The sequence below is a fragment of the Heterocephalus glaber genome, unplaced genomic scaffold, assembly GCF_053883595.1.
Source record: "Heterocephalus glaber isolate CG9 unplaced genomic scaffold, H.glaber_assembly_v1.0 deba00000122, whole genome shotgun sequence".
NCBI lineage: Eukaryota > Metazoa > Chordata > Mammalia > Rodentia > Bathyergidae > Heterocephalus > Heterocephalus glaber.
In genome coordinates this window covers 85,226,800-85,253,078 of record NW_028258138.1, presented here as the reverse complement: position 1 = coordinate 85,253,078, position 26,279 = coordinate 85,226,800, and the positions used below count along the sequence as shown (strand labels likewise).

The 26,279-nt window shown below is 46.2% G+C and overlaps 1 protein-coding gene across 8 annotated transcripts in view; it reads right to left on the bottom strand.

Moving 5' to 3' along the window:
- The window catches only part of Shc4 (SHC adaptor protein 4), a 109,344-nt gene that overhangs the window by 18,690 nt on the left and 64,375 nt on the right, over positions 1-26,279 (bottom strand). For 3 of the 8 annotated variants that reach the window (XM_087181063.1, XM_087181045.1, XM_021261423.2), the window contains 5 exons: positions 23,372-23,423; positions 13,639-13,762; positions 11,642-11,813; positions 9,645-9,705; positions 4,049-4,270 (listed from right to left, as the gene is read on the bottom strand). In XM_087181063.1, the coding sequence (XP_087037189.1) occupies positions 4,049-4,270; positions 9,645-9,705; positions 11,642-11,813; positions 13,639-13,762; positions 23,372-23,423 (631 nt within the window). Of the gene's footprint in view, positions 1-4,048; positions 4,271-8,529; positions 8,921-9,644; positions 9,706-11,641; positions 11,814-13,638; positions 13,763-23,371; positions 23,424-26,279 lie in introns of those variants that run through there. The other 5 variants (XM_087181066.1, XM_087181047.1, XM_021261426.2 and 2 more) reach the window with 3 other exon arrangements.

Genomic DNA, 26,279 nt, shown 5'->3' with positions numbered 1-26,279 from the left:
GATAAAGAAGGCCAAGTCTCCCTAAAGAAGCTAGAGGATTCTTGTTGTTGTTGTGATAGAGAAAATTTGAACTGTAAGTTAGTTATTACGGTAGCTGAAGTAGAATAAGTAATACATTCCTTTAAGATTTACCTTTCCCGTAACTCTTATTGTTTAAGGTGATGGCTGACTGAACCTTTGACCTGTAACCTAGCTGTAGATAACATTTAACCTGGAGAAAAGCAAAGTAGAAATGTTTGGGTAGTTTACAATGTATGTGTTTTAAGCGCCATCTGTTTGTTATATATCTGTGACTTTAACCACTAACAGGAACTAGTTGTAAAAGAGAAACAGAAATCTTACTAAGACCACCAGGAATGAAGTAATGGCTAAAAGAAGATATAAAAGGGAATGTTAAAACAAAGAATGGCACAGACATTGATCAGACAAGTTTCTGGCAGTCTCGCCTTGCTGGCTTTGTTTTTTTTACCCAACTTCTGTGTCTCTGTACATTTCTTTCCGCAATTCCGAAACAGTTGGAGACAGGGTCTTGCTATATAGTTGAGGCTGGCCTTAGAGGATTCTTAAGGAAGAAGGAATGATAGGAGAAACCACTATGAGGAAAAGAGTAAAGGATCCATTTAAAACATTTTATAGACAAAAATACATGTAAAGTTAATCCTGCTCCATCTCTTCATAAAATTTTCTGAAGTTCACATTATTTATGCTTTTGGAGTTGGATTTTTTTTTTTGGCAGGGGGAAGGAGTAAGGACTTGAGGCTGAAATTAACCTCAAGAGGGTAGATGGAGCCAGGGAAGACGATGGTACATTAAATCCTACCTAATAGGACACAAAGAGGGAGAGAGTACAGAGGCCTAAGCTATGAGACGTGTTGTCACTAAAGAGGGATCCCGAGGGAGAAAGGGTGAAAAGGAAGGCCAGAGTCAGGAAAAACACTGACAGTACTTTTCAACCAGTGATATGAGTTTTGCTGTGGATTAATTTTGCCTTCCCATATTATTGAATTCTCTTGTGACAAAAAGCAGTCTCTTCGCTTGAGTTATGAATATTGTTAATGTGGAAGACTTGGTTGTAGAGAGACTGAAGTTGTGAATCAAAGAGTACCTCAGATCAACTTGGGTTTTCCAATACACTGTGTCTCTGGGAGCCCTTAACATCGAAGATATCAAGTGGGAACCCTCACAGTTACTTTTAAACCATCCCTGTGGACACTTCGCACTGGACACTGACAGCGCCTCCTGCAGAAACGTGAATTCATCTCCTATCCCGTCATCCACCTCACAAGATGCCCTCTGTGGTGGAACAGAGACTCACGGATCACCCTCCAAGGAAGGACCACCTGCTCCCCCCACAGTCATCAACCTTCTGCCAACCAGCCACTCAGGATCTGCCTGCCAAAGTGCCCCAAGAGTTTCTCCTCCCTGGAATGACCCACGCCCAGCCTGAGAACTCTGGCTAGAGTTCTCAAGGTAAGAGAACTAGTGTCTGTGGGGTTGGCCCAGGCTTTCCCAGGCAGGCACTACAGTTCAGCCTCCCCACTTCTTCTCCTGCTTCCTGATGTTGATCCTCATGAAGACCTTGCATGCCAGGCTCCATCTTAGGGTCTGTTTCCAGAGAAGATGGCGGCAACCTGACTGACAAGAAGGATTTGCCTGGTCTAGGGACTTAGGGGAGTCTGTAGAAGCCCAGGCTCAATAAAATCTCCTTTTAGATTTGTCCTGCCACTGCACCCACACTAGCTGGAAAGTTGCCTTTGGCACCTCTGGAGAAACTTATCGGGCTGATGAAAAGACTTTCTCAGGGACTGGTTCTCCAACTTTGGAGCAAGCCAGATTTGACATGGAGCCAATCTTGGCACCCAACAACCTTCAATATTTTATGAAAACCTTTTTTTTTGTTTATTTTTCAGTTGATTATAGGCTTTTGGTTTCTTTTGCTTTTATTTATGTTCTTTTTTATGCATTTGCCCCCTGAAGCAATTTGGCAGGCAAGTGCTGTTTGTCTTGTTGCATTTCACTCACAATATAAGGCTGAAGAAAGGAGTTATTTTAGAGCCATATAGGGTTTTAAAAAGACTCAAATTAGTACCGTTGATAGAGAAGTTCTACAATATGACAGGCCCTGGCCTTCCCTCCATTTTTCCCCACAGAATGTTTTGTTTTGGAAATGTAAGTTTGTGTTGCTGGCCTCCTGCCCAATGTATCAAAATGGTCTGCGACTGAACTGTGTGACCTTTCAGGAATGTTCTGTTAAGCTCCACCCCCTCAAGCATGTTCTGTAACTCCGCCCCCCCTTGCCTCAGTGAGCATGCTCACAAGGCATGTGTTTCAGGAAAGTCCTGTAACCCTGCCCCTTTACTTCAGGAATGTTCTGTAACCCTGCCCCCTTGCTTCAGTGAGCATGCTCACAAGGCATGTGTTTCAGGAATGTCCTGTAACCCTGCCCCTTTACTTCAGGAATGTTCTGTAACTCCGCCCTCCTGCTTCATTGAGCATCCTTGCCTACTCTGTAGATCCCTATATAAGAAGGCTCTCATTTCTGGTAGAGGGCTCAGACTCCTTTGAGCCCGGCGGGAGTTGGAGGTGTAATAAAAGGCATATCTCCACCTCTTCAACTTACCATCGGATTCTCAAGTCTTCAAGGGACACAGAGCTGCCACACTGAGCTGTAAGGCTCAGCTGTGCCTCAGAGCTGTGGCACTTGGCTATAGCACAGAGCGGCTCTGCTCTGCCACAACACTGTCACTAAACAGAACAGAAAAAGTGGCCATTGTTCCTCATGCAGATAAACAAATTCAAAATTATCTTCTGGCTTTGACAAGTCTTCCTTCAGCAAAACACAAAACAGGAACCAAAACAGAATAAATTCCAAGTATTTGAAAGAAGTATTCAATAAGGACTAAATATATAATAGGTCATGTGAAATAGGAAGAAAAGGGGCAAAGGGGAAGGAAGTGGGAGGTCTAGGGGAAAGGATAGAAGGGAATGGGATTAATATGAGAAAATGGAAAAATAGGAACAAAATTTTTGTAAATAGGGAGGGCTGGAGGGGTTGAAGGGAGGGCTGGGCAAGGGTGAAAAACAAGAACCAAGAGAGACTATGTAAAGGTGCAAATTTCCAATGACGAATGTCATTATATTGTATACCTAAAATGTACCAATTATTAGAATGAATAATCGATAATGTAAAATAGGAACAAAAGGTCCAAAGGGGTAGGGGTAGTGGGACGCACAGGGGAAAGGAAAGAAGGGAAAGGAAAAAATGATGAGAAATGGAAAAAATGGAAATAAAGTCTTTGTAAATAGGGAAGGGTGGAGGGTGTGAAGGGAGGGCTAGGAATGGGGAAAAAATAAGAACCAAGAGGCATTATGTAAAGGTACAATTCCCAATGAGAAATGTAATTGTGTTGTATACCTACAATGTACCAATAAAAGAATTTAATACCAAAAAAAAAGAAAGAAGTATTCAAAATCAACGTGATAAAATCTTGAAACCCAAAAAACCTCCATGAAGTTGTGCTCTGTTATTACTATAATGAGGAACTGAGATAAAGCAAGAGTCCCTTTAACTCTCTAAAAACAAAGCCAAGGAAATAATCTTTTGAGTGAGAGTGAGTCTACTGAATTAGTGGCCCCCAAAAGAGGTATGCTCAAGTCCTAATCCCTGGGACTTAGAAATGTGACCTAATTTGGCAAAGGGGTCTTTGCAGATGTCATTAGGTTAAGGATCTTGAGATGAGATGAGCTAACCTCGCAGCCATCTCACCCTAAATCTGAGGCTGAAGTCCTATCAGAGGAAGCGAGGAGACCCGAGACACAGAGACCCAGGAGGAAGGGAGGTGGCGACCACTCAGAGACCGTGGTGAGAGGCCTCCACACCAGGAACTGCCAGCGGCTACTGGAGACTGGAAGCGATTCTCCTCTGGTGCCCAGCAGGAACCACTGCCACCAACACCAGTGGAACTTCCGGTCTCCATGACAGAGAGAATGGAGTTCTGTTGTTGGAAGACACCCAGGAAACTCACACAGACAGTGAGGAGGTACTTACTTCCACGGTGCCACAGGCTCTCCCGGGGCTGGGCTGAGCCTTGTGCATGCTGAAGCACCCGCGTGTTAATGTAGCAGGGGTCATCAAAGAGATCCGCCCGACACGAGAGGGCCCCTGGCTCGTGGGCATCACCTGCAGTGATCAGCAGTGAGCAGTGCATTATATTCTCGCTTTGCAGACAGCTTATCCTGTTTGAGAGTGGACGGGAGCTGGAAGTCATACCTGCCCAAGCACGAACGAACACTGGCTTGTAAACTGGATCATAAAGTCAAGAGAACCCAGGCGGCAGTCTTTGAGGAAGACCCCTCTCCTGGGTTTCCTTCCCTCTCTGCCTGTCCCTCAGCTGACTCGCTGCTTCCAAAGCAGACAGGAGACAGTGGGCAGGTCTAGGGGAGGGCCCAGCGCAGGCAGGGGGCCACTTGCCAGCCTGGGTGGGCCCAGGAGCCAGGAAATGCATCTGTCCCACTGACCTTGAGTACTGACTCTTCGATCCCTTTCAGAGAACTCATCACAATTCAAAATTCTCCCTGTGCATTAAATTCATTAAACATAAATGAATAAATGAAATAAAATTCTCAGGAGTGGGAAGCAGACTTCTCTGTTGGCGACGCTGTCTCTCGCCAAGCTCAGCCTTGCTCTGATGGCTGACCCAGTGCACAGGATGCTCCCGAGCTGTCTCCTCCCAGCCTCCTCTCTCCTACACTGTGTGTGTGTGTGGGGGGGGGTCTGCTTAGACTGTAAATCTGATTGTATTTCCCACCCTCCCAGGCCCTGCCAACACCCACCCGGTGGCCTCCTGCTCTCCCAGCCTCTGCGCCGGGCCCAGCCTGGGACTGACTGCCTCACCTGGCCGCCTGCCCTCAGCTCAGCCTCGGATGGCCGCTCACACCTGTGTCCTGCATGGGCCCCTGCTGTCCTGGACACTGAACCTTGGACACCCGCACCGCAGGAGTGACCTGGCCTCTCATTTCCCCCACGGAATGTTCCAGGTTTGACCTGTGTCTGGGCTGTGCACCCCACAAGCCCCGCTCTGTCCCAGCCGCCACCTCATGCCTGCCACACGAGGTGTGGATGATGTGTTGGCTTCGAGGCTGAGGGAGTGCACTTAGGGTGTGAGCTCCAGGAAGGGCTGCTCTGCTGCCGGCTGAAAACAGCTCTGGGCCCTCCTCTGACCCCCAGCCCAAGAAGGAGAAGGGCCGGCCTCATCCTGGATGCCACACTGAGGCACACAGTGCTATGAGTCCTGGGCATCAGTGTAGAAGCCCGAGAGGATCCCCGGTAGAGAAGCCCAGCAGGAAGACTGCAGCTCGCTGCTACCCCTCTGAGCTCCCTCGCTGTGGGGGGCTCTTTTCTGTCCCCCTCCACAGGTGGGACATCCCGAGGAGAGGGCTCCATAGGATGCCACGTTTATTTGCGTATTTTGCAACATATTACAGTTTCCACTTGCCGAGTTAAATGCATCTGTGAGTTATGTCACCTACTTTAGGCCTCTCGCTGTCACAAACATAACGCAGTAGGAAGATCACTGCCAAGAAGTCAAGGACTAAACAGAGGCCTTTTGCTCTCAGTACCAGCTTCTCCTCTGCTGCATTATTGTAACTGAGAGGTTCAAAGCATCTTTCAAACCTGGATTTGTTTTTTTGATTTTGGGGGGGGTTTTGGTACCGGGGATGGAACTTGGGTCCTTGCGCTTTCGAGGCAGGTGGTGGCACCACTGAGCTAAATCCCTGGCCCTTTTTTTGTTTTTTTTAAAGAGAGACTGTTTCTCCCAGCCCGCACCCCCACCCCAGGTGTGAACAGCCACGCCCAGGCCGGACTACAGGAGGATGAGGAATTTTGGCCCTGGGAATGTCCCAGGCACACCTGCAGCTCTTGCACCACCTCTCTGGGAACCACAGCACTTCTGGGCAGCCCACAGAGGGTGGACCAGCTGTCCTCTCCTCCAGCCACGTCGTAAACACCCTCATTTTCCCACTTCCCTGGGCCTCTCTGAACTTGGTTTCAGGCAGGCCGAGGAAGTCAGTAACCCAGACAGCCAGGCCGGGGCAGGCCTGACGGAGCCCTCTCCGGGAACACGACGGAGTTACAAACAAGCACGAGCTCATCAGATGCAAACTTTGCCTCCCAAAGTTATAATTTCCAAGACTGAAAATGTAGATTTATGTTTCTCTTCCTTATCAGTAAATACACCGGGACTTGAGATGTTATCTCACGATAGCATCAGGTATTCTGATTAGTAAGACTTTTAAAAGTGTTTATCTCAACTCCAACTTTAAATTTTCCATACTTATAACAGATGTACGATCGAATAATCATTATTTAGAGTACCTGCTCATAAACATTTACTGAAAGGGGAATATGACCAAAAGTGCTTCCACGGGGCTGAGTTCTCCTTCCACACAACTCTTTAACAGCTAAATCCTGGAGGCAGCCCATGTGTCCATCAGCACGGACACAGAATATCAGAATGTATAAAGAAAATGTACCATTTAACACAATGGAGCACTACTCTGCCATAAAGAAGGATAAACTTGAGTTATATGTAGGAAAATGGATGCAATTTGAGACCATAATGTCAAGTGAAGCAGATCAGATGCACAAGCTTGAATATCACGTAGTTTCTCTTATATGAGAAACCCAAAATATAAGTAATTTTAAGAGCAAAAGAAAAGATAGACAATAGGAAATAAAGAGATAGATCTTTAGTAAATGGGAAGAGGATCTTGAGATGGACAGAGCGGGAGAGAAAAGAGGGAAAAGGGAACATAAAAAGAAGATGTGTTATGTAATGTACCTATTCCCTACAATGAATGTGATCGTGTACTCCAAGTGTGTACTAATAAAACATAACTAAAACTAATAAAGCCATATATATATATATATTTTAAAGAGGTCTGCTTCTAAATTCCTACAGACTTGAGTGCAAATTCCTGTGCTATCTCTCATTGTCCCAGTGGCCTGGGACAAGTTAATTATCCTCTTCTTTCTAGGACTCCGTGTGCACACCTGTAAAATAGAGTGGTGAGGACCAAACACAGTGCTGTTGGCGAGACACTGGACATGTGCCTGCCTCCTATTGGGCAGTCCGCAAACCATGACCCAGGACTGGCTGCTGTCCATGCAGTGGCAGTGCGTCTCCACATGAGATGCTTCTCCCTACTGGGCTCCTCCTTCCCTTTCTCCACAGACACCTGGGTCCTCCCTTCATAGCTCTGCTGAACTGGGCTCCTGCAGGAAGCCCTCTGGTAAGGGCCACTGTGGGCCATACGCCATCTGCTGCCCAAGAAGGGTAAACTGTCTTCTGCATTTGCAGGGCCTGGTACGGGGCAAGTGGCCACCAGGAGAACGTCTGCCAGCTGAGCGAACAGATGGCTGAATGTGCACTCAGTTTCCCTTTCTCTGCAGACTCAATCCCGACTCAGCCTTTAGCACAGGGTGCTGACCCTCTGCGCCTCACCAAGCCTCACCTGAGCCAGCCACATTGAGCTGACCATCCCCCGAGGGCTGCACCAAAGCAGCAGCATCTATCTACACCCACTCGCTCCCGACAACTGCCACTGCATTTTTCTCTACTACAACCTCATGTGTAAGTCAGGAGTGTTGTCTTAAAGTTTTGAACCAGGCTCCCCACCCCGTACCCAAACTGAAAATCCTTCTAAGCTGCAGTGTGGGGGTGGTGAGAGCCTGGCCCACACTCCAGCTAACACACATTCCCAGAGCCCTTCAACCTGCCTGGGAAGGTCTGTGGGAGAAGATAAATGCACACAGTGGCTTGCAAAGTTTTCAAGTGCAAGCCTGTAGGATCTGTAGGAATTTAGCACTGCTTTCAGTTCAAATGTCAACATTTCCATTTAACTTGACTATTGGGGGAATATTCTTTAATTTTGCCTTGTCATTTCTTCATCTATTAAATACACCTAACTCCTTCAACAACCAGAAGCCTATTGCAATAGGTATAATACATCCAGAATTCAAGTTTTAAGTCAATATTTGAATAAATAAGCCAAACCTCACTGAAAATATTTATGTGGTGGCTCCCAAATCCTTATGTATGAATCTCTGGGAGAAGCCATAAAAACTATACATTTGTTTTTCTGGCAACTGGCTAATTTGCTCCCGGTCAGGAATTTCAGGTCACTGCAGACAGGAAACCCCAATCCATGGGTGTTTGGAGATGAAAGGGCACTACTACAGCAGGGACTCCCTCTTGACACAACAGGAGGGACATCTGTCGAGGTCTCCGGGCTGAGTGGTCTCAGCAGCTGAGGTGTGGGGAGATGAGCGTTTAGCATTCTGGGGCCCGATCAGAACGGAAACCCTGCTGTGCCATGGGAACAGTGCTGTAGCTCAGTGATGTGCAGGGGAGGAAAACACCCATCTGGGGACTCATTCTCAACTGCAAACATCGTCTCTCCCTCCTCGAGGTCCAGAAAGGTTCCCAGGTAGGGTCATGACCACAGAGCTACCGTGAAGAAAGGCAGTGTGCAACAGAATGTTTATCGTATTTTTCACAACAGAATACACATCTGTGCTCCAGTGTAAGCAAACTAGAAGAGTACAACAGAGCACGCTTGTTAGCCACTATGGCGGAAATAAATTCTGTGGAATGAACTCCAGGCTCTGAAGCAACTGTAACTCCAAAGTCTGTTCATGGTTTGGACCTGCCTTCGGTGGCTGAGGGCGGATTCACGCTGAGTAAGAGTAAGAGGGTAGGTTGTTGGTTTAAAGAAGAAATGCAGCCAAGAAAACCAGAAACCACAAGGAGGATTCTACAAGGTTTCACTTACAAAAAGAAAAATCCTGAATAAGCTTGAGATGATGCCTCCATATCCATTCACTGCTTCATAAATTTATGCTTTTGGAGGAAGAATGCTTTAAAAATGTAAAAAAATAATAATAAATCAAGATGAGAACTCTGAGGAACAAAGGAAATCACGCCCCTTTCTCCAGTGGCAGTCTTGTGACTCAGCAGTCACCTCACTGAGGATTTTCATCTGCTGAGCCCCCTTGGGGGGGGGGGGCCTGAGGACAGGAAGACGGGTGGGCGGACGCCTGTTTAGTGGAGAGGAGGGGCAAGCTGCAAGCTGCTGAGGGAGCTGGGGCGGGCTTCCGCTCAGGCTGGAGATCTCTTTCCTGGCCCGCGCGCTGCTCAGAGCTGTCCGTCTCGGAGCCAGCCCTGCCTGGCAAACGGAGTGCACGGCCCCTGACTGCCCACTGGCCTTCAGGTGTCCTTTTGCTCCCTTTGCTGACATGGAATAAGGTCTTATCCTAACCCTGGCGGATCTGGCAGGCATCGATTTTCATATTCGTTTACTGTCGGTCTTCCTACAAGGGGAGGCCCCGAGCTCTGAGCAGACAGAGCAGCCTCCCGGGGAAGGCTTAGACACAAGAGCGAGGAAGAGCGTGGGCCTCCACAGCGCCCTCTGGTGACACACTTGTGTCCCCAGCCCCCTGGAAGCCTGCAGCCAAAGGACTCCGGGTTTTGTCCCATACACACCTGGCTTTTCCGAGTGTCTAAGAGCTGGGACCTCACACATTCTTCACATCACCCAGAAGGCACGTGGAGGGCGACTGATGGGGACCCCATTGTGCCTACCTGCTGCCCTGCTTTGTTCCAGACAGTTCTCATACACACTGCTGCTCTTGGAGTTCCCAGGCTGCAAGGAAAACAAACTGTGAGGCATTTACAAGCACAAGACACGTTCGAGGACATTAAAAAAAGTACTCGTGAATTCCAGGAGAACAAAGAAGCCCTCTTCACTCTCTGGCCCAAGAACCGCCCCACAGCTCAGACCGCTGCAGGGCGGGTGGGGAGGGCACCTGCCTTCCAGTCCTGCTTCAGGGCTGCAGAGGTGGCCAGAGAGGGAGGCTCACAAGGGAACCCCCTCCTACATCCTCAGCTTCCTGTTGCTGCTTGGGAGGCCCAGTGTGGCCTCAATCATTTTTATAAACACTGCCAGGACCCAGCCTCTGTCTAACGCTGAGCTGACAGGCTCAGGAGCCTTATTTTTTTGGTACCAGGGATCAAACTCGGGTCCTTGCGCTTGGGAGGCAAGCAGAGGAACCACTGAGCTAAACCCCCAGCCCTCACTTCTCATTCTTGAATCTCACCCATCAGAGGCTTCAGTCCCAACATGGAGCCCTCCCTATGCAGATGCCCCGGAGCTGGGCAGAGCCCGGGGCGCACCGCAGGGCGCAGGACGCAGACTGACTCAGGAGGGGGCCCACAGCATCTTCAGGCCAGCTGGGACCAGAACTTGAAAAGGTGCAGTAGAAATGGAGGCGTTTCAGTAAATTCCCAAGATATTTTCACGGCAGAATCTTAGGTCTTGAAGACTGAGTTAATACAGAGCCCTCAAACGTGAGAAAGGTCGTGGGTTAGCAAAAGCATGGCCACGCCATTCATACACAGGAACGAATCAGGAGAGGAACAGAGTTTGGAGTCAAGGAGATCATGCTGACCTCAACCCCGATGTAAATAAGCAGTGGGCTGCAGTGTAGCCTGCTAGCGTGAGCAGTGGGTAAGGCGAAGAAGCCACAGGAAGTGTGTACCATGCTGGGCAGACCCTGCAGGGGCTTCCATGGCGCTGGGGTGGGCTGTGGCTCTTTGGGGAGGAGATGGAGGAATAACTGATGACACCACAAGAAGAGGCTCAGCTTCCTTTGAAAAGTACGTGTCCAAAGTAAGCCGGATTACAAACAACAAACAGCATTGTACGTGACAGGCAAACAGTGAAATGTTATTGTAGAATGTAGAGGGCGAGTGTGTGAGGGCTCGCTGCATAATTCAACTTTTCTATCTGTGAAAATCTTCATGAAATGCTGGAGGAATGAAAAGAGAGAAAGAGATAGAAGAAGGAAGGAAAGAAGGAAGAGAAGAAGGGGGAGAGAAAAAGAAGAGCAGAACTAGAGATCTGGGAGGACAAGGACAAGATAAAAATGTTTTGGACGCTGATAGAAGAGATCTCAAAAGAAGGCAGCCAACAGATGTTGAATAGTGTAGACGGATGTGGGAAATATCAAGCAGGGAGACAGATTTAGCAATCAAATGACTGCTGACCACAGGGAAAGTAATTTCTATCAAGCTGTCAAGCAGAGTTTGGATCTCAAAAGTACAGGGCAAGGAAGATATGAGAGAGAGCACTGCTACGGGCTCCCTAGGCGTCTGAGTGGAAGGAGGGTGAGAAGGAGGCAGGTGTCACCAGTGGGGCTGGAGGAGCCCAGGTTTACCTGCAGGCAAAGGGAAAGAACCCATGGACCGAATGAGCGTGGGGCAGAGGTGAAGGGGCAGAAGAGGACCAGAGGTGGCGTGGCATGAGGGGAGCACAGCCCGGCTGTGCAGACAGCTGCGAAGAGAGAGCAGGAGAATGCGGCTGGGAAGTGGGGGACTGAGGACCGCGTGGGGGGTCGCCCTGCTGGCCCAGTGAGGAGAGCGGTGAGCCTGCGAGTCAAAGTGATCCAGGCCAACTTGGCTGAGACTCCCCTCTGGCCATGCAGGGCAGGACGGTGGGGCCGGTCGTTTTCCAAGCTGGCATGTGGAAATCCTGGGCAGAATCCCACTGCTGCTTCCAGAAGCGCTCAGTCCTTACATACCAAGTAGCACAGCTTTTCACAGCGAATGGGGCAGTACGCCCTCTGCTCAGGGCTTTGCACTCTGATCCGAAGGTCTGACACGCCGCCTGCCGGCAGCTGCTTGCCTGGGATCTCGTTGTAATATTCATGATCTTCTCCCTCCGAGGCGGGGCTGTCAGTCTGCACCTCCTCACTGCAGGGAAAAGAGAATCCCCAAGAGATAGGGGGAGTTCAGATGCCACGGGGACACAAAGGGATCAAGACTGAGCAAATCGTCCTGGAAACTCTGCATCACTTCTTGGGTTACAGCGGTGCAGTGTCTAACACTTGGGTGGAAACAGTCAGTGCTGTGGCTTAGGTTTCTGTAGACAGAGTGGAGTCGGCCCACAGAAGCTGCCTTCTGTGTCGCCCCAGTGATTCGTAGTAATAATAATAATAACAATAACAGTAACAGTAATGAATTCCCTAAACGTAAGCCACTTTTGTCACAGGATCATTAAAAAGCAAAGTCTTTCTGGGAGTCTCCATTTCAATTGCTGCATTTAGGAAATGTTTTACTCAATGAAAATTTACAGACTGCTCTTTGGGTAGAAGTCCTGGCCCAGTTGATTAAACTAAGATGAAAAACAATAAGAGCTGTGAGCAGCTATCTGGTCTGCCCAACGCTAGATGAGTGTATGGCATTCATAAAGGGACATGAGGCACCTACGTGGCAAGTGGGAGGTCTATGTAAGCATGCGATTGGCTTTAAAACCCAAATAGGTGAAAAAAAGAAAACAAATGGATTTTTCTCCCACATTGAGATTAGTAGGAGTTTCTTACAAAAAAGAATCAATCAAATCATTTTGGAATGGGCTGATTCTATTGACAACTCACATGTTCGGCTGGGTTCACGACAAGCGAACATAAAGGCAGCACCAACATGCAAATGTCCTGGGCGAAATTCAGCATCAAACCTTCTAATAACCACCCCCGCCCCCAGATGCCTAGACCACCTCCTAAAGGCAGGTCTCTGAACCACACAAAATGACTAACCAGGGGAAATGCATTTTATTTTTGTTGTTTTGTTTTGTTTTTTTGAGACAGGGTCTCACTATGCAGTTCAGGATGGCCTTGAACTCACTATGTAGTCCAGGCTGGCCTCCAACTTACAGTGATCCTCCTGCCTCAGCCTCCCGAGTGCTGAGATTATAGGTGTGCACCAGAGGCCTAGCTGGACAATGCACTTTGAAGCTCCCAGAGTTTCATTTCTCAGATGAAGCTGAGCTGTGGGCCTCGCTGGATTCCACAGTTGTAGGGGCTGAGCTCCCTGGAGAGCGGCAGCTTTCACCATGCACTTTCTGTGCTTAGACAGCCAGGTGGCTGGGTCACACCGTGACCACCACCTGCCAGGTTAGTGGGAGCTGCCCTGTTTACCTAAACCAGCGAGTGGCAGGGGTTTCTACCACAGACATTCAATTCTTTGGATTTTGCTCTTTGTTTTTGGCTTTGCTTTTTACAGATACACAAAAGAAGTGAGGTTAAAGCAAATCTGAGAGATCTGTAGATGTTTCTGGTAATTACAATTCATAGATTCATAGCTCTGTGTTAACACTAGAGAAACAGGGCTGATCTCTTCTCACTTTTAGTGTCTCCTTTAATCTGGTTACAAAGCAAGAGGAAATATCTGTGGAGATCTGAATGGAAAGCTGAGGCAAGACAACTTCAAGTTTCGAGCCCAGCCTGGGCAACTTCGTCAAAATAAAAAAGGGTTGGAGATGTAGCTCAGTTTGAAGGCCCTGCATTCAATCCCCAGTACCACACACAAACACACACACACACACACACACACACACACATACACGCTTGCACGTGCAAAGGATGGAAGAAAAATAAGAAGTATCACTATTATTTTGAATTGAAACTGCACCTATTTGTAAAAAAAAAATCCTAATTACATCAGTCTATTTTAAAACATCATATTAATTTAAAAAAATATATGGAGAGCAAATCAAATAATTATAGAACTTTTGACTGACCTTTCACAAGAAATGTTCAGAGAAGTATTTCTCAAGTACTGTTTGAATCGGAGTTCAAAAGCCTGCCCGATGGTGCTTATGACATCCTGGGCCGTTCCGCTGCGGCATTCCAATATGTGGCATGCTATGAGAGATATACAAGAAATATTATAATAAACTGTCAGTTAGAGAAGATTATACAAAGTCAAAATGCTTCCAAAACTTGAATGGTATTGAATAAAAGGAAGCAAATTTGCAAACTGCAGAGTTTTGACATGATATAAAGAACACCTCATTTTGCATATGAATCAATGAGAAAAACATATTCCAATTTTACATCTAAATATCTCAAAACACAAATGTTGGTCCATTTTTACAGTGCAAGTCCATTTTTACAAAAGTGGACTGCCCTGACTAATGTGACTAATATGTACGTGCTTGCTCTTGAATTCAACGCAGGAGATCTTAGGGCAGCCATCCGACAGGTGGATGGCTTGAGGTCTCATCTTTGCCAGGTACACTGCAGAACTCTAAAACAAGATAACTTTCCAAGCCTGTCCCCATGATGGGAGGAGTTGCTGGTGAAGAAAGGGATTTTGGAATACCCCTTCCTCCCATCACCCTTTGCCCGCCGTTGCTACCACAAAGCAGCGATAGCTATGGTCTCCCCCATCTCTGAATCCAACTAAAGAATGATCTCCAATGTTCGTGGAAGTCAGGATTCGGTGAGGATATTAACGTTTTTCTTAGATCTTTCTCTGAGGAGCAGTGACTAGAAAGAGGCTAGTTTTCACATGTGAAGCAAACAAGTGGCAGGGGCAGCTAACAGAATCTCATAATCACATGACTTAGCCAATCTGCTGCCACTACGTGAAAAAGAAGAGCTTGTGTTTACGAACCGTGAATTAATCTCCCCTCTCTTAGTACTCTCTTAGCAGTACCTTAACTTTATGAGGATGTGGTGTACACTTAAGGCCTTGCAATAACGACATTTAATTGACTGAAATTCGTAAGAATGACTTTAGAAAGAATCCTAAAAATAACATTAAGATAGAGGGAGTAACTCACAGGAGAAAATTTTTAAACATAAAGATTTATGTTGCCTAAGAATTGAAGGGTGGGGAAAAGCTTGGTAATGGTCCTTTATAAATAAGAATTGTTGGGCCGGGGATTTAGCTCAGTGGCACCATGCCTGCCTCAAAAGCTCAAGGTCCTGAGTTCAATCCCCGGTACCAGGGTGGAATTGTAAAGCTTTTTCAGCTGTACTTTCAGAACAGGGAAGAGAAAAAAGGTGATGACCTTAAAGGAGTGCTTAGGGAATTAAATGCCGAGGAAGCATCTTGGGTCTTGGAATTTCAAAGCAAACTGGAACAGATTACAAAAAAATCCAAGGAAAGGCGAGCTTGCTACCTTTGCGGAATGGTTTAACGATGTTACCGTGGAAGCATGATTGTATGCTTTGCACTGGCTTAGAAAGGATAACATTTATTTAAGGAAAAGGCAGTCTATTCCCATCTGATAGAATCAGTGGGGCTGGTAAAAAGGAGGCTGTAGTAGAACCTGGAACCATGTTTCACAGGCTTATGCTGATAATCATCTCAAAGAATCTCAGATATTATTTCAGAATTAAGGCGACCTTTATTTAAAGGATGTATGTCTCAATACTTTTGGGAGGGACATGCACTGGCCTCATACATGGAGACTGACAAAGGGTACTTGGAGATGTATTCTCTAATTGAACCAGAAGTAGTCTTGTTACCGTATACGAAAAGATTATTCACTTGAATTCTTTTGGTTGTAATCTCACACACTAGTAGTCCAGAATCAAAACCAGAAATCCCATCAAAATAGACACAATTTGGGTAATTATATTTTTTCTTAGAGTTGAGAAGATGCTGAGATGTAAAGACGAGGAAGATACTGAGTGAGAGAGGCAGGAGATTCAAGCATGAATTAAAAAAAAAAGAAAAAAACTGTACTTCCAGTGAAAGAAATAAGAGAATGGATGTTTAAAAGTGGACATTTAAAAGGAGTCATCGCAAAGACTCAGGGCTGTGTTTCAGTTGCGACTGTGCCACCATCTGTGTGACCATCCACAAGCCGCTCCACAGCCAGGGCCTCACCCACCAAGAGAAGTCCCCCTTTGCTTTACGGAACCCCAGCCTTTCACTGTCACAGCAGCTGCGACCCTCTGAGGACAGGCCAAGGGGTGTGGGCCCACAGGAAGAACAGATCAACAAAACACACCAGCCACCCTCTGCCACTTCTGACACACTTCTAAAAGTTTCCATGTATTCAACTTCTCCGATTCTGATCCCTGGATATTTTGGTCTTGCCTAGCCAAGGGCTGATTCTACCAACATAATTTTCTGCTCTGCTTCAGATAACCATTACTGACACATTACTTTTTGAGAAAACTGAACAGAAAGAACACAATAGAGATTTCACCTCACCCCAGAAAGAATGGCTGCTATCAAGAAATCAACCAATAACAAATGCTGGTGGGGCTGTGGGGAGAAAGGAAACCTTCTCCATTGCTGGTGGGAGTGCAGACTGGTGCAACCACTGTGGAAATCGGTAAGGAGATACCTCAAAGAACTAGGGCTGGAGGTCCCATTTGACCCAGCTATTCCCCTGCTGGGTATCTTCCCCAAAGAATTAAAAGAATCCTACCACAGCGATATATGAGCACCCATGTTTATAGCGGCACAGTTTGTAATAGCTAAAGCTTGGAAACAGCCCAAGTGCCCATCAACTGGAGATTGGATAAAGAAGATGTGGGGTTTTTAAAAAAATAAAATGGAGTACTACTCAGCCATGAAGAACGAGAACCTAGAGACATTTACAGCTAAATGGATGCACATTGAGGCCATCCTCTTAAGTGAAATAAATAGGACACATGTGTGTAAATACCGAATAGTTTCTCTGGTGTGAGAAACTGAAAGTGTAAATAAGGATTAAAATGATTAAAATGAATAACTGATAATCTGAAATAGGAAAAGATCCAAAGGTGTAGCGGTGGTGGGAGGGGAAGGGGAAAGAAAAGAAGGGAAAGGAAAAATTATGAGAAAAGAAAAAAATGGAAATGAAATCTATGTAAATAGGGAAGGGTGGAGGGGTGAAGGATGCACAGCTAATGGGGTAAAAAATAAGAACAAAGATACATCATGTACAGGTACAAGCACCCAATGATAAATGTAAATGTATTGTATACCTAAAATGTACCAACAAAAGAACTAAAAAATAAAAGCAGTGCTACCTGTGTCCCCCCATGAAAGAGGTGACACCAGACAGACAGCTGTCCCTGGGCACATTCCCTGTCTCACTAACTGCAAGGAGACTTGGATAGCGCTTTTGCTGCCACTCGCAAACACACTGCTCTGTGAAAATGGTCCTTGATAGTGCGAAAGGCCCTACAAAACCACATAGGAGGTGTGAGTGAATAATCAGTGAATATTTAAAACTTTTCCAATTAATCACAGGAAAAGGCACACTGCCATGGAGCCTCCTCAGAATCCTGCTTCTCCCTTTGAAGACACTTGTCCCATCATTCTTGCCACTTTCTGCAGCAGCTCTGGAGTCCTCTTTCATGAGTGTCTTTAGTTGTGCTGTCATGGCTGCCTCAATGTCCTGAATGGATTTAAAATGTTTGCCTCTCGTGGGCATTTTGACTTTGAGGAAGAGCCAGAAGTCACACAGTGCCAGATCTGGTGAATAAAGTGGACGAGAACACACCCTAGTACTTTTAGGAGCCTGTCTTTGCATTGGATGGGCCTTGGCAGCTGCATTCACTGTATTTTCTTATCACACCTTATAAAGACACTCATAGAAGACGACTCTAGAGCTGCTTCAGAAAGTGGCAAGAATGATGGGTAAGTGTTTGAAGCCGGGGGAGTATTTTGAGGGGAATTCATGGCAATGTGTCTTTTACTGTAATAAACTTTTAAAATTTAAACATTAACTGCACATTTTGATCACCCTTGTACAGTATGTCACTTTCCAGTATCTCCAAGAACTCAGCCAGGAATTCCTTGCTCTTCAGCTAAAAAGATGAAAGAAAGAAAATTATCTAAAGAGTCCCCAGTACCCCCACGAAGGCAGTCTGATTTCAGCCACCTGATAACTTGCTGTGGAAGTCTCACTTTGCTCCCCTATCTGGAGTCAGACAGAACTGGATCTTCTCACCCACCTCGTAGTCAGCTGGACCCACAGAGCTGCCTCTGGGAAGCAGGTGTTACGTGACGTAAGACTTACGAGCATCTTAGATTCATATTCTGTCTTTTTCGTTTTCACTTGGGTTCCTAACTGGGTGTTCACAAATGAGAGGATGAGAATTATTCTTAGAGGTAACAGAGTCTGTTTTACTAGTTTCATTTGTTTTGTTTTGTTTTGTTTTTTGTATTAAATTCTTTTATTGGTACATTGTAGGTATGCAACACAATCACATTTCTCATTGGGAATTGTAACTTTATATAATGCATCTTGGTTCTTATTTTTTCCCCATTCCTAGCCCTCCCTTCACGCCCTCCACCCTTCCCTATTCACAAAGACTTTATTTCCATTTTTTCCATTTCTCATCGTTTTTTCCTTTCCCTTCTTTCCTTTGAATAGACCCAATTTTTTGTTCTTGTTAGAAACCGAATTGAAACGTTCAGCTTCTCGTGTCAGCCAGCAGACGGCGCTGAGGTGCTGAAACGAGGACTCCAGGCCTTAGGAAGACCAGAGCTCAGAGCCAGCAGAGAGCTGGCTAACTACTGTCACCAGTCCAGTCGGGGGTGCATGTGCCTTGCAACAGTAAACAGGAATTCACAATGGTTCACTTACTTAAATTGGTTTCATGAGTTTTTTAAGAGACTCAGAACTTTCTTCAGAGACTCAGAACTATAGCTTTCCATACCCAGATCGCACAGGTGTGCTGGGGCCTCTTTCCCGACTAAATTCAGAGAAAATGTTAAAACCTGTTCCATACTTGGAAGAAGCGAGGAGAACATGGATTTCCTCATCTACGGCAAGTACAGGGGAAGGCGGTGTTAGTCACTAAGCAAGACCGAACATTCTTACAGGAACCTGCCTTTCCTACAAAAGAAGCCTTCTGTGTAACAAAAGAGTTTGCTGAAGGGTCCCAGCCAGGATGGTAAAAAGTGACAGCTGCTTTGCTTGGAATCCATTAATGCAAAAAATGCATTCAACACAAGAGAAACAGTGGGAACATTCGGGGTTACAGCACAAAGCTGGCCTCCGCCCGCCTCCACTTCCCTCCACTGTACCCTCCTCTGCGAGTCCACCAGGTTCTGCCTCTCCAGGTGCCCCGGGTCTGTTCACTGCAGGACTTCGTGGCATTTTCCCGACTTTGTTCCTCTCTGTCCCTTTCCGGGGGTGACCATTCCCCTACCTTCTCTAGGAGAAATCTGTTCTTCTCCTTCTCATGGGATGTTCATCCCCCGCTTCTTCCTTTCCACCTCTGGACCGCTCTAGGTCCTAAAGCACCAGACCTCCTTTAACTTTTCCCACTCCCTGAAATCCTGCTCCTCCTCTCTCGGGATTTCTCCTTTAGGGATCTCCCCCTCAGGGCTAAGAAGCTGCTGTTTTCCCAAGCCTGCCCTGGCAGGCTCAATTCTCATTTTCACTCTCTCTCTCCTCTCCCTTTGGACCTCCTTGGGGGGTTCTCCTCCAGCCATTTTTCCCTGGATGAACCACGTTCCCTGGGGCATTTGGCAACTTCACCTTTTCCGAGTCACTGTTTTTAGTCAAGAATTTAGAACGTTTTTTCTTATGTATAACAAATATTCATTGTAGGGCTTTTAGAAAACAAAAAAGGCATTAAGAAGAAATAAAAATTACATGAAATCTCACCACTCACAGACAACTACTATTAGCAATTTGCCACGGACTTTTCCAGCCTTGAATCTGCATGTACCTACTGCCCAGAATTCCCTGCAGGTCCTACTGTAGCTACTGCTCCATGTCCTGCTTTTTGTACTTAACAGGGTTGTAAACATTTTCCCCTACACTGTCTCTTATTTTTCTAAACTAGTCTTACTACTGCTGCATAGTAATACAAGCTATGGTTTCACTGAAATGATTTTCTATTTATGGGCATGGAATTAACTTTACTTGTGCTATTATATAAATGACATATGACAATCTGTATGGTTTAATCTTCATGCCTACTCTAATGCTTCCACAGAATTGAAACTGCCAGTTTAAAAGATGTTTACATTTTTAAGTCTTTGATGCAAATTGTCGAATTTCTCCACAAAATGTTTGAATCTATGTTCTAATCAGCAGTGTTCAAAAAGTACTACTCTAGACCACATCTTACCATTTTTTAGGGCTTGAAATTTGGAGGTGGAATACGGTATCTAATTATAACTTGTGCGTCTTGTTTGCTAGTGAGGCTAAACCTTTCATTTCTCTAGTGTTTCCTGCCCCCTATAATGCCTTTCTGTAATGGTGTGCCCGGAACCTCAAACTGGCCCATCCACTTATTATTAGGTCACTGAGGTGACCTCTCAGTGCCTGTTTCTGTCTATAACAAAGGAATTGTATCGTTCCCTACCTCACAGCTTGCTATGAGCAGAAAGGAGTCCATGTGGATGGAGTACTGCTGACAAGGCCGGGAATATGGTGACAAGTGATAAATGATGGCTATTTTCCTTTGCCCTGTTTTTCTATCACATTCTTGTCTTTTTCCTCTTGCTAAATATCCCTGTTTCTCTACTCCAAGTCACGCAGAATAATAATGGCAGCAGCAATTACAGATACCATTTATGACATATTTACTATGAGCCAAGTACTGAGATTTTTGCTCTATATCCCCAAGCCCATTTTATATTTATCTTGAGATGGGGTCTTGCTAAGTCGCTCAGTTGTCTGACTGGGCTTGAACTTGGGATCCTTCTGTCTCAGCCTCCCAGAGTAATGGGATTACAGACTTATGCCACTGTGCCTGGCTTGATTCCTACTTCCTCATCTATCCTCATGCTAAATAGCCATCAAATACCATTAGTCCACAAGCGTGGCTCAAACTGTCCCTTCTTCCTCCAAGGCAACTGAGAACATCCCCAGCTTGGCCCAGTACCAATGAGATGTTCTCTGAGTTGGACTCCATATTCCAGGCTGCTTTTCCACCCTCCAGCATCACTTTACAGATACAAATGCCAGAAAGATGATCATGTTACAATATTGGTCGGATGGCAGAAGCCACAGTAATTCTTATAAACTTCAAAGTCATGATGGCACCTAGTGACCTGCTGGCTGGCGTGCGATGCCCTCCACATCCCTCAGCCTGCCCACTTCTGTTCTTTCCCTTCTCTGCAGCCCCACCTTCACACACGCACTCTTGTACCATCCAAACACGGCTGTGGGTCCTTACCCCACTCTTCCCCCGGGGCCTTCACCCATCCGTCCCACACATCCTAACCAAGCATCTACCACGTCCAAGCCACTGTTCACCTGCCACCTCTCCTTTTCTGGGGACTCTGACAGATTTGTTTACCTCTGTCGTTAAATAATGTCCCTGTGGCAGCCAGGAATTATTTTTCTTCCATGAGGACTAGCTGCATGTTAGATGGGATTAATAATTATCTGCAGACTCAGAGGCTGTGCTCTGACCTCCTCACAGGGGCTATGTGGAGGAAAAGGCTGAACACTCGTGGAGGCCACAGGCAGGGGCTGTGTCAGGAACAGGCAGCTTCATGCGGGGATTTGTGTAACAAGATGAATGAGCAGGGACGAGGGCTCAGGAAAAGGAGGAACAGGTGATGGGGAGAAAACTAACTTTTAAATCCAAGAAAATTATCCCATGGATCCAATTATCCATCTACTGTGAGAGACCTGTTTTCTTAAAGAAAGAAAGAAGAGATGGAGGAGGAAAGAAAACAATGCTTTCTGTGGCACCTGTTACTCGGCCCCACAGCACAAGGAGCACCACGATGTCCTGGTTCCCACTTACAAGATACAGAGGTCAGGGTTTGCGGACGTGAGACAACCAGCCTAAGGTTGAGTGAAATGGCAGCAAAATTACTATTCCAGCCTAGTCCTTCCGACCCCAGCATGAGTGTTGGCTCATGGCTGAAGGAGAAACTGGAGCCTCTGTTATGGTTGTTTCTGTCCTCACAATCCCCACGGGTCCCCTTCCAGCAGCTCAGCTCTGACAAACTGCTCAGGTCCGGAAAGAAGCCTCCCCAGGGATTGTGCTACATCCTCATTTCCTCTGCCCACTTCTGCTCAAACACATGGATCCTTCCTGGCCATTACCCTGAGCAACCAGCTCTGGTCTTTAACCCCTCTCCCGCCACTGTTGACTCGATGATGTGTCCGAGACACTCAGCGATGGTGGTGAGTTCCTGGTGCCTTATTTCTTGCTTCCATCCTATCCTTTCGTTGTTCCAGGGCCGCCCCAAGCCTAGGGAGCAGTTGTGCTTCAGCAGCACCCAGGCGGGATGGTGAGAAGCCACTCTTTGCTACGATCCTTCGTGTGCTATCCTCGTCCCTCCGCTGCTCTTGTACTGGCTCCTGTCCCTTCCGCCCCTCCTTGGCTGCTGCCCATTCTTCATTACTCAGCATAGCGTGACCTGGCTTGCATGGAGCCTTTCTCAGTGGTTTTGATCTGTTCGCTGCTTTCTGCCCATTAAGGCCATGTTCTTTTGACAAGCACTGCTGAGCACCTACCATGCTGGCAGCTGGCTGTCACCATTTCATTTCTGACCACCACAACTGTCTCCAAGTGGATCTCCCCACTTCAAGTTTCTTCCTGAATCCACCCACTACATGCTACTGCCAGATCCACCTTCCTAAAGCTCTGCTTTGTCAACAGCTCTCTCTACCCACTGCCTGCAGGATTAAGTCCCTACTTATTGCTCTTTCCTATCTGCCCTCTATACCTGTTTTCTTCCTCCATGTACATTCTGCAGTTTAGTGTCTTCTACTGCTTTGCTCCCCAGCGTGCCATGTGTTTCCACCTCTGTGACTTTGAGCTTTTTCAATTTCCACATCCCAGGCCATGTTCACATATATTTGGGGGCAAACTCCATCCCTGGGGTGGCAGAGGTCACAACTAACAGGTCTAGTTAAGGAGAAGAACTGACCTGTACTCCACTCCCTAAGAGCAGTCTGAATTTCCCAGAGTTAGGGATGAGAAGTGATACCAACCACATCTGTCCAGAGATTAAAAACCATCCCTGACCCACAGCATGGCAGGCAATGAGTTTCTTAAGCAACCTTGCTAAATCCCAAGATAAGAATCTACTCAATAACTCCATTCACTCACTCATTCAACAAACAAAACAGCTTTTGTGCATCACCTATGTGTTAGGCATTGTTAACGAGTGCTTGGAAATGACAGTAAGAGAAACAGGGTTGGGGCTTGAGATCTTAGCCTAGTAGGAAGAGCACACCAAACATACTGGCACATGCAACGAGTGGGTGAGTGAATAAAATAACAAAAATGTGAGGTTAACAGAAAGAGAAATCACATTCTGATGCAGCAGGGTGGGACTCAGGACTGGAGGTTGGAGGTATAGCAGTCAGAGGGCTCTCAGAGGCAATGTAGCACTCTAGTGATACTCATGACTGGTTTTTTTTTTGGTACCGGAGATCGAACTCGGGTCCTTGCGCTTGCGAAGCAAGCGGCGAAAACATTGAGCTAAATCCCCGGCCCCTCATGACTCTTTATATTAAAAATAAATGTTTAGTATTTTTTCAAGTTAGCATACAACAGCTCTTAAGAAAATCTAGAAGTTGCTTTCCATACCTCGTTGATTAACTGGATCTTTAGCTACGTAGGCAACATAGTCTGTAGTATCCTATAAAAAAAGGAAAATGATCCATTTAAAATGAGTGAACTGTACCACTGAGAGATAGGAACACATTTAGAACATGACACTGAAACAAGGACTTAACTGTGTGTGTTTCTGTTTAAAAAGGAAAGCACTGTAGCAAGGAGCACAATATATACTCTACAGTGTAACAAACTGTAGAGTCCACATTCTTTGCCCTGAAGATTAAACATGAAGCAGCAGAGCTGGGTTGCAGCTCTGGGTTCCACAGCACCATGAACCTCAGTTCACAAACTTGATTCTTTCCACAATTCTGGTTACGAACCGAGCTGCACAAGATCTGAATCAAATTCAGTGGTTAGGTTCAACAATGACCTTCTGGGGAAATTGGAGTTGGTTCTTGTCAAGTTCGGTTTGTGACCAGAGTCGAGGAGAGAACTGAGTCAGTGAACCAAGGTATCACTGGTCCACACAAACAAATGGGGGCTGAGGATGTAGCTCAGTGGCAGAGTGCTTGCCTAGCATAGCGAGGCCCTAGGTTCAGTCCCCAGTACCACCCCTCAGGATTCAGAAGCAGACTATGTCATTAAGAATCAAAGTCAAGGACTGAGGATTAGCTCAGTGGTGCCACCGCCTGCTTGGAAAGCACAAGTTCCCGAGTTCAATCCCCAGTGCCCAAAAAAAAAAAAAAAGAAAAAGAAAAAAAAAAAAAGAATCAAAGAGAATGCAGATAAATGGCCAGGGACTATGACTCTCTCATGTTGGAAATTGAAGTTTCGGGGATTACATAATTACAAAGGTGTCTTAAAGTAGGATGTGACATTATGATTTTTTATTGTCCAAACAGAAAATATGCTGAACAATGAGACAGGTTGGGTTTTGTGGTCATTCGCTCGCATGTATGTGTTCAGGGCTAGGGAACTTAAGGAACAGGAAGGTAAAATAGAATATATTTGACCAATATAGAGAGAAAAAAATCGTTTTCTTTTTTTAAAAAAAGAGGACTTATGAAAAACTTAAGCAGTTCAAAAGGAGATCTGCTGCTGACTTTGTTAAAACCAACAGAAGCCACTTGGTAATTCCAGCTTTGAAAACAGTAAGCTGATGAATGATAAGGTTTTAATAATTCAAGATGCTTTTTTGTTATCTCAATTCTCAGGAAAAAAAAATCCAATGCCACTCACAGATTGGAAGTAAGACTCTCCAGAGGGAAGAAGCAATCAACTAGAAGGAAACAGAGCCTCGGTGTGTAACGCTCTCAAGGACGAGCACTCAGTGACCCACTGTGAGTCACACACACACAGGAAGCAGATCCAGGCTCTGCAGCACTTGTCTCGGGTTATTTTTAAAAATAACACACACTTAAGTAAATTTCTCATGCAAAAAGAGACTTGAACTCTTCTAAATCCATGAACATATGTCCATGAGCTTTGCTTATATCAACTTGGAAGCAAGGCCACAATTGCAACCAACTTCACCGCTCTTAGGAAGACGAAGGGCAGCCTGAGGGAGGAACGGAGCTGGGTTGGGTGAGGGCCGGAAAGGGGCTGCCGGCCCTCTGCGGGCTCAGGGTCTGGTCTTCAACGCAGTTTCCACCATTCTAACAGTTTTAAATTCTGTGGCTGAGAGAATTTAGAGAATGCTTAAAAGGAAAGCAGAAATAGGTGAAAAGATGCGAAATAAAAAGTGCTTAATATTTGACGTGTTCACAAGTTTTGCGTTTTTGAAATAAAGTACTTAGAGTCGCAGAAGCATTTCCAAGTTTTCTTCAAAGCTGACAGAAGGAAAATGAACCATTTTGGGAACAGAGTCAAGGTGCGGGTGAGCAAAGGCCACGGGTGAGGAACAATGCTGAGTACTTAGAAGTCTGGTAGAAAGACGCTATGTTGTACCACAGGGACCTATAACTAACCCAGCCTCCCAGCTCTCGTGCCTTGTTAGCTATGAGGCTGGGAATCAGCTCAGTGCCGTCCGAAGCAGACGTGGACACGTGCTGGTGATAGTTAGCTGTGTGACTCTCAAGCCAGGCCTGGGCTAGCAACACACACACACACACACACACACACACAGTCTCACGGCTCCTCGCAGCCCGGTCAGGCAACAGGGTCCTCCTGCGGAGGAGGACGCCGAACCTCAGCGTGAAGTAAGTCGAGTGGACCTCACACTAGCGCCTGGCATATGCGCCACTGACTGCACAGGAGGGTGAAGCTTCACAGTGTGCGTGTGTGTGCGTGCTCGGGGGGAGTCGGATGCCGATGCTCGCGGTGGATCCAGGCTTTCTCTCCAGCAGAGAACACAGAGCTTCCCCTCAACTCTGCAGACACACATGTTCTTACAGTGGCGACAGATTCTTTACTGTTTGTTCCTGAGAGGGGAAGAGCTTGGATGAAGAACTAAAGGACTAAAGGCACATGAAGACGTCAAGGAAAAGCATTAGGATTCTGGGGAACAGTATCATAAACCATGCAGAGTGTGCTTAGAGTAGGTCAGAGTTTGGGTATCAATTCTAAAATGACACCAACCTCAGAAGCTTTAATGCAAACACCGATAAGTATTTTTCAAACTACACTTCCAGAGCATTACTTGAAGTCTCTTAGAAAAGTATCTTGAGTTCCTTCAAGTTAGCTAGTTCCTAAGCTCTAATGGCTCAGGAAGAAGAAAGAAAATGGTGTTTTCAGCTTGGATCCACTGGACCCCACCCTTGGTGTCGCAGCTGAGGCCAGGTGGCAAGGTTGGACAGATTACAGTCCACACCCAGTCCAGTCCACAATTAGCCATCCACAGATCCTCCCAGGGCGGGAAAGGAGAGCTCTTCACAATTTGGTTTACTTTTATTTGGTGGCATCAAGGAACTAACATGGTCATTTGAAAATAACTACACCC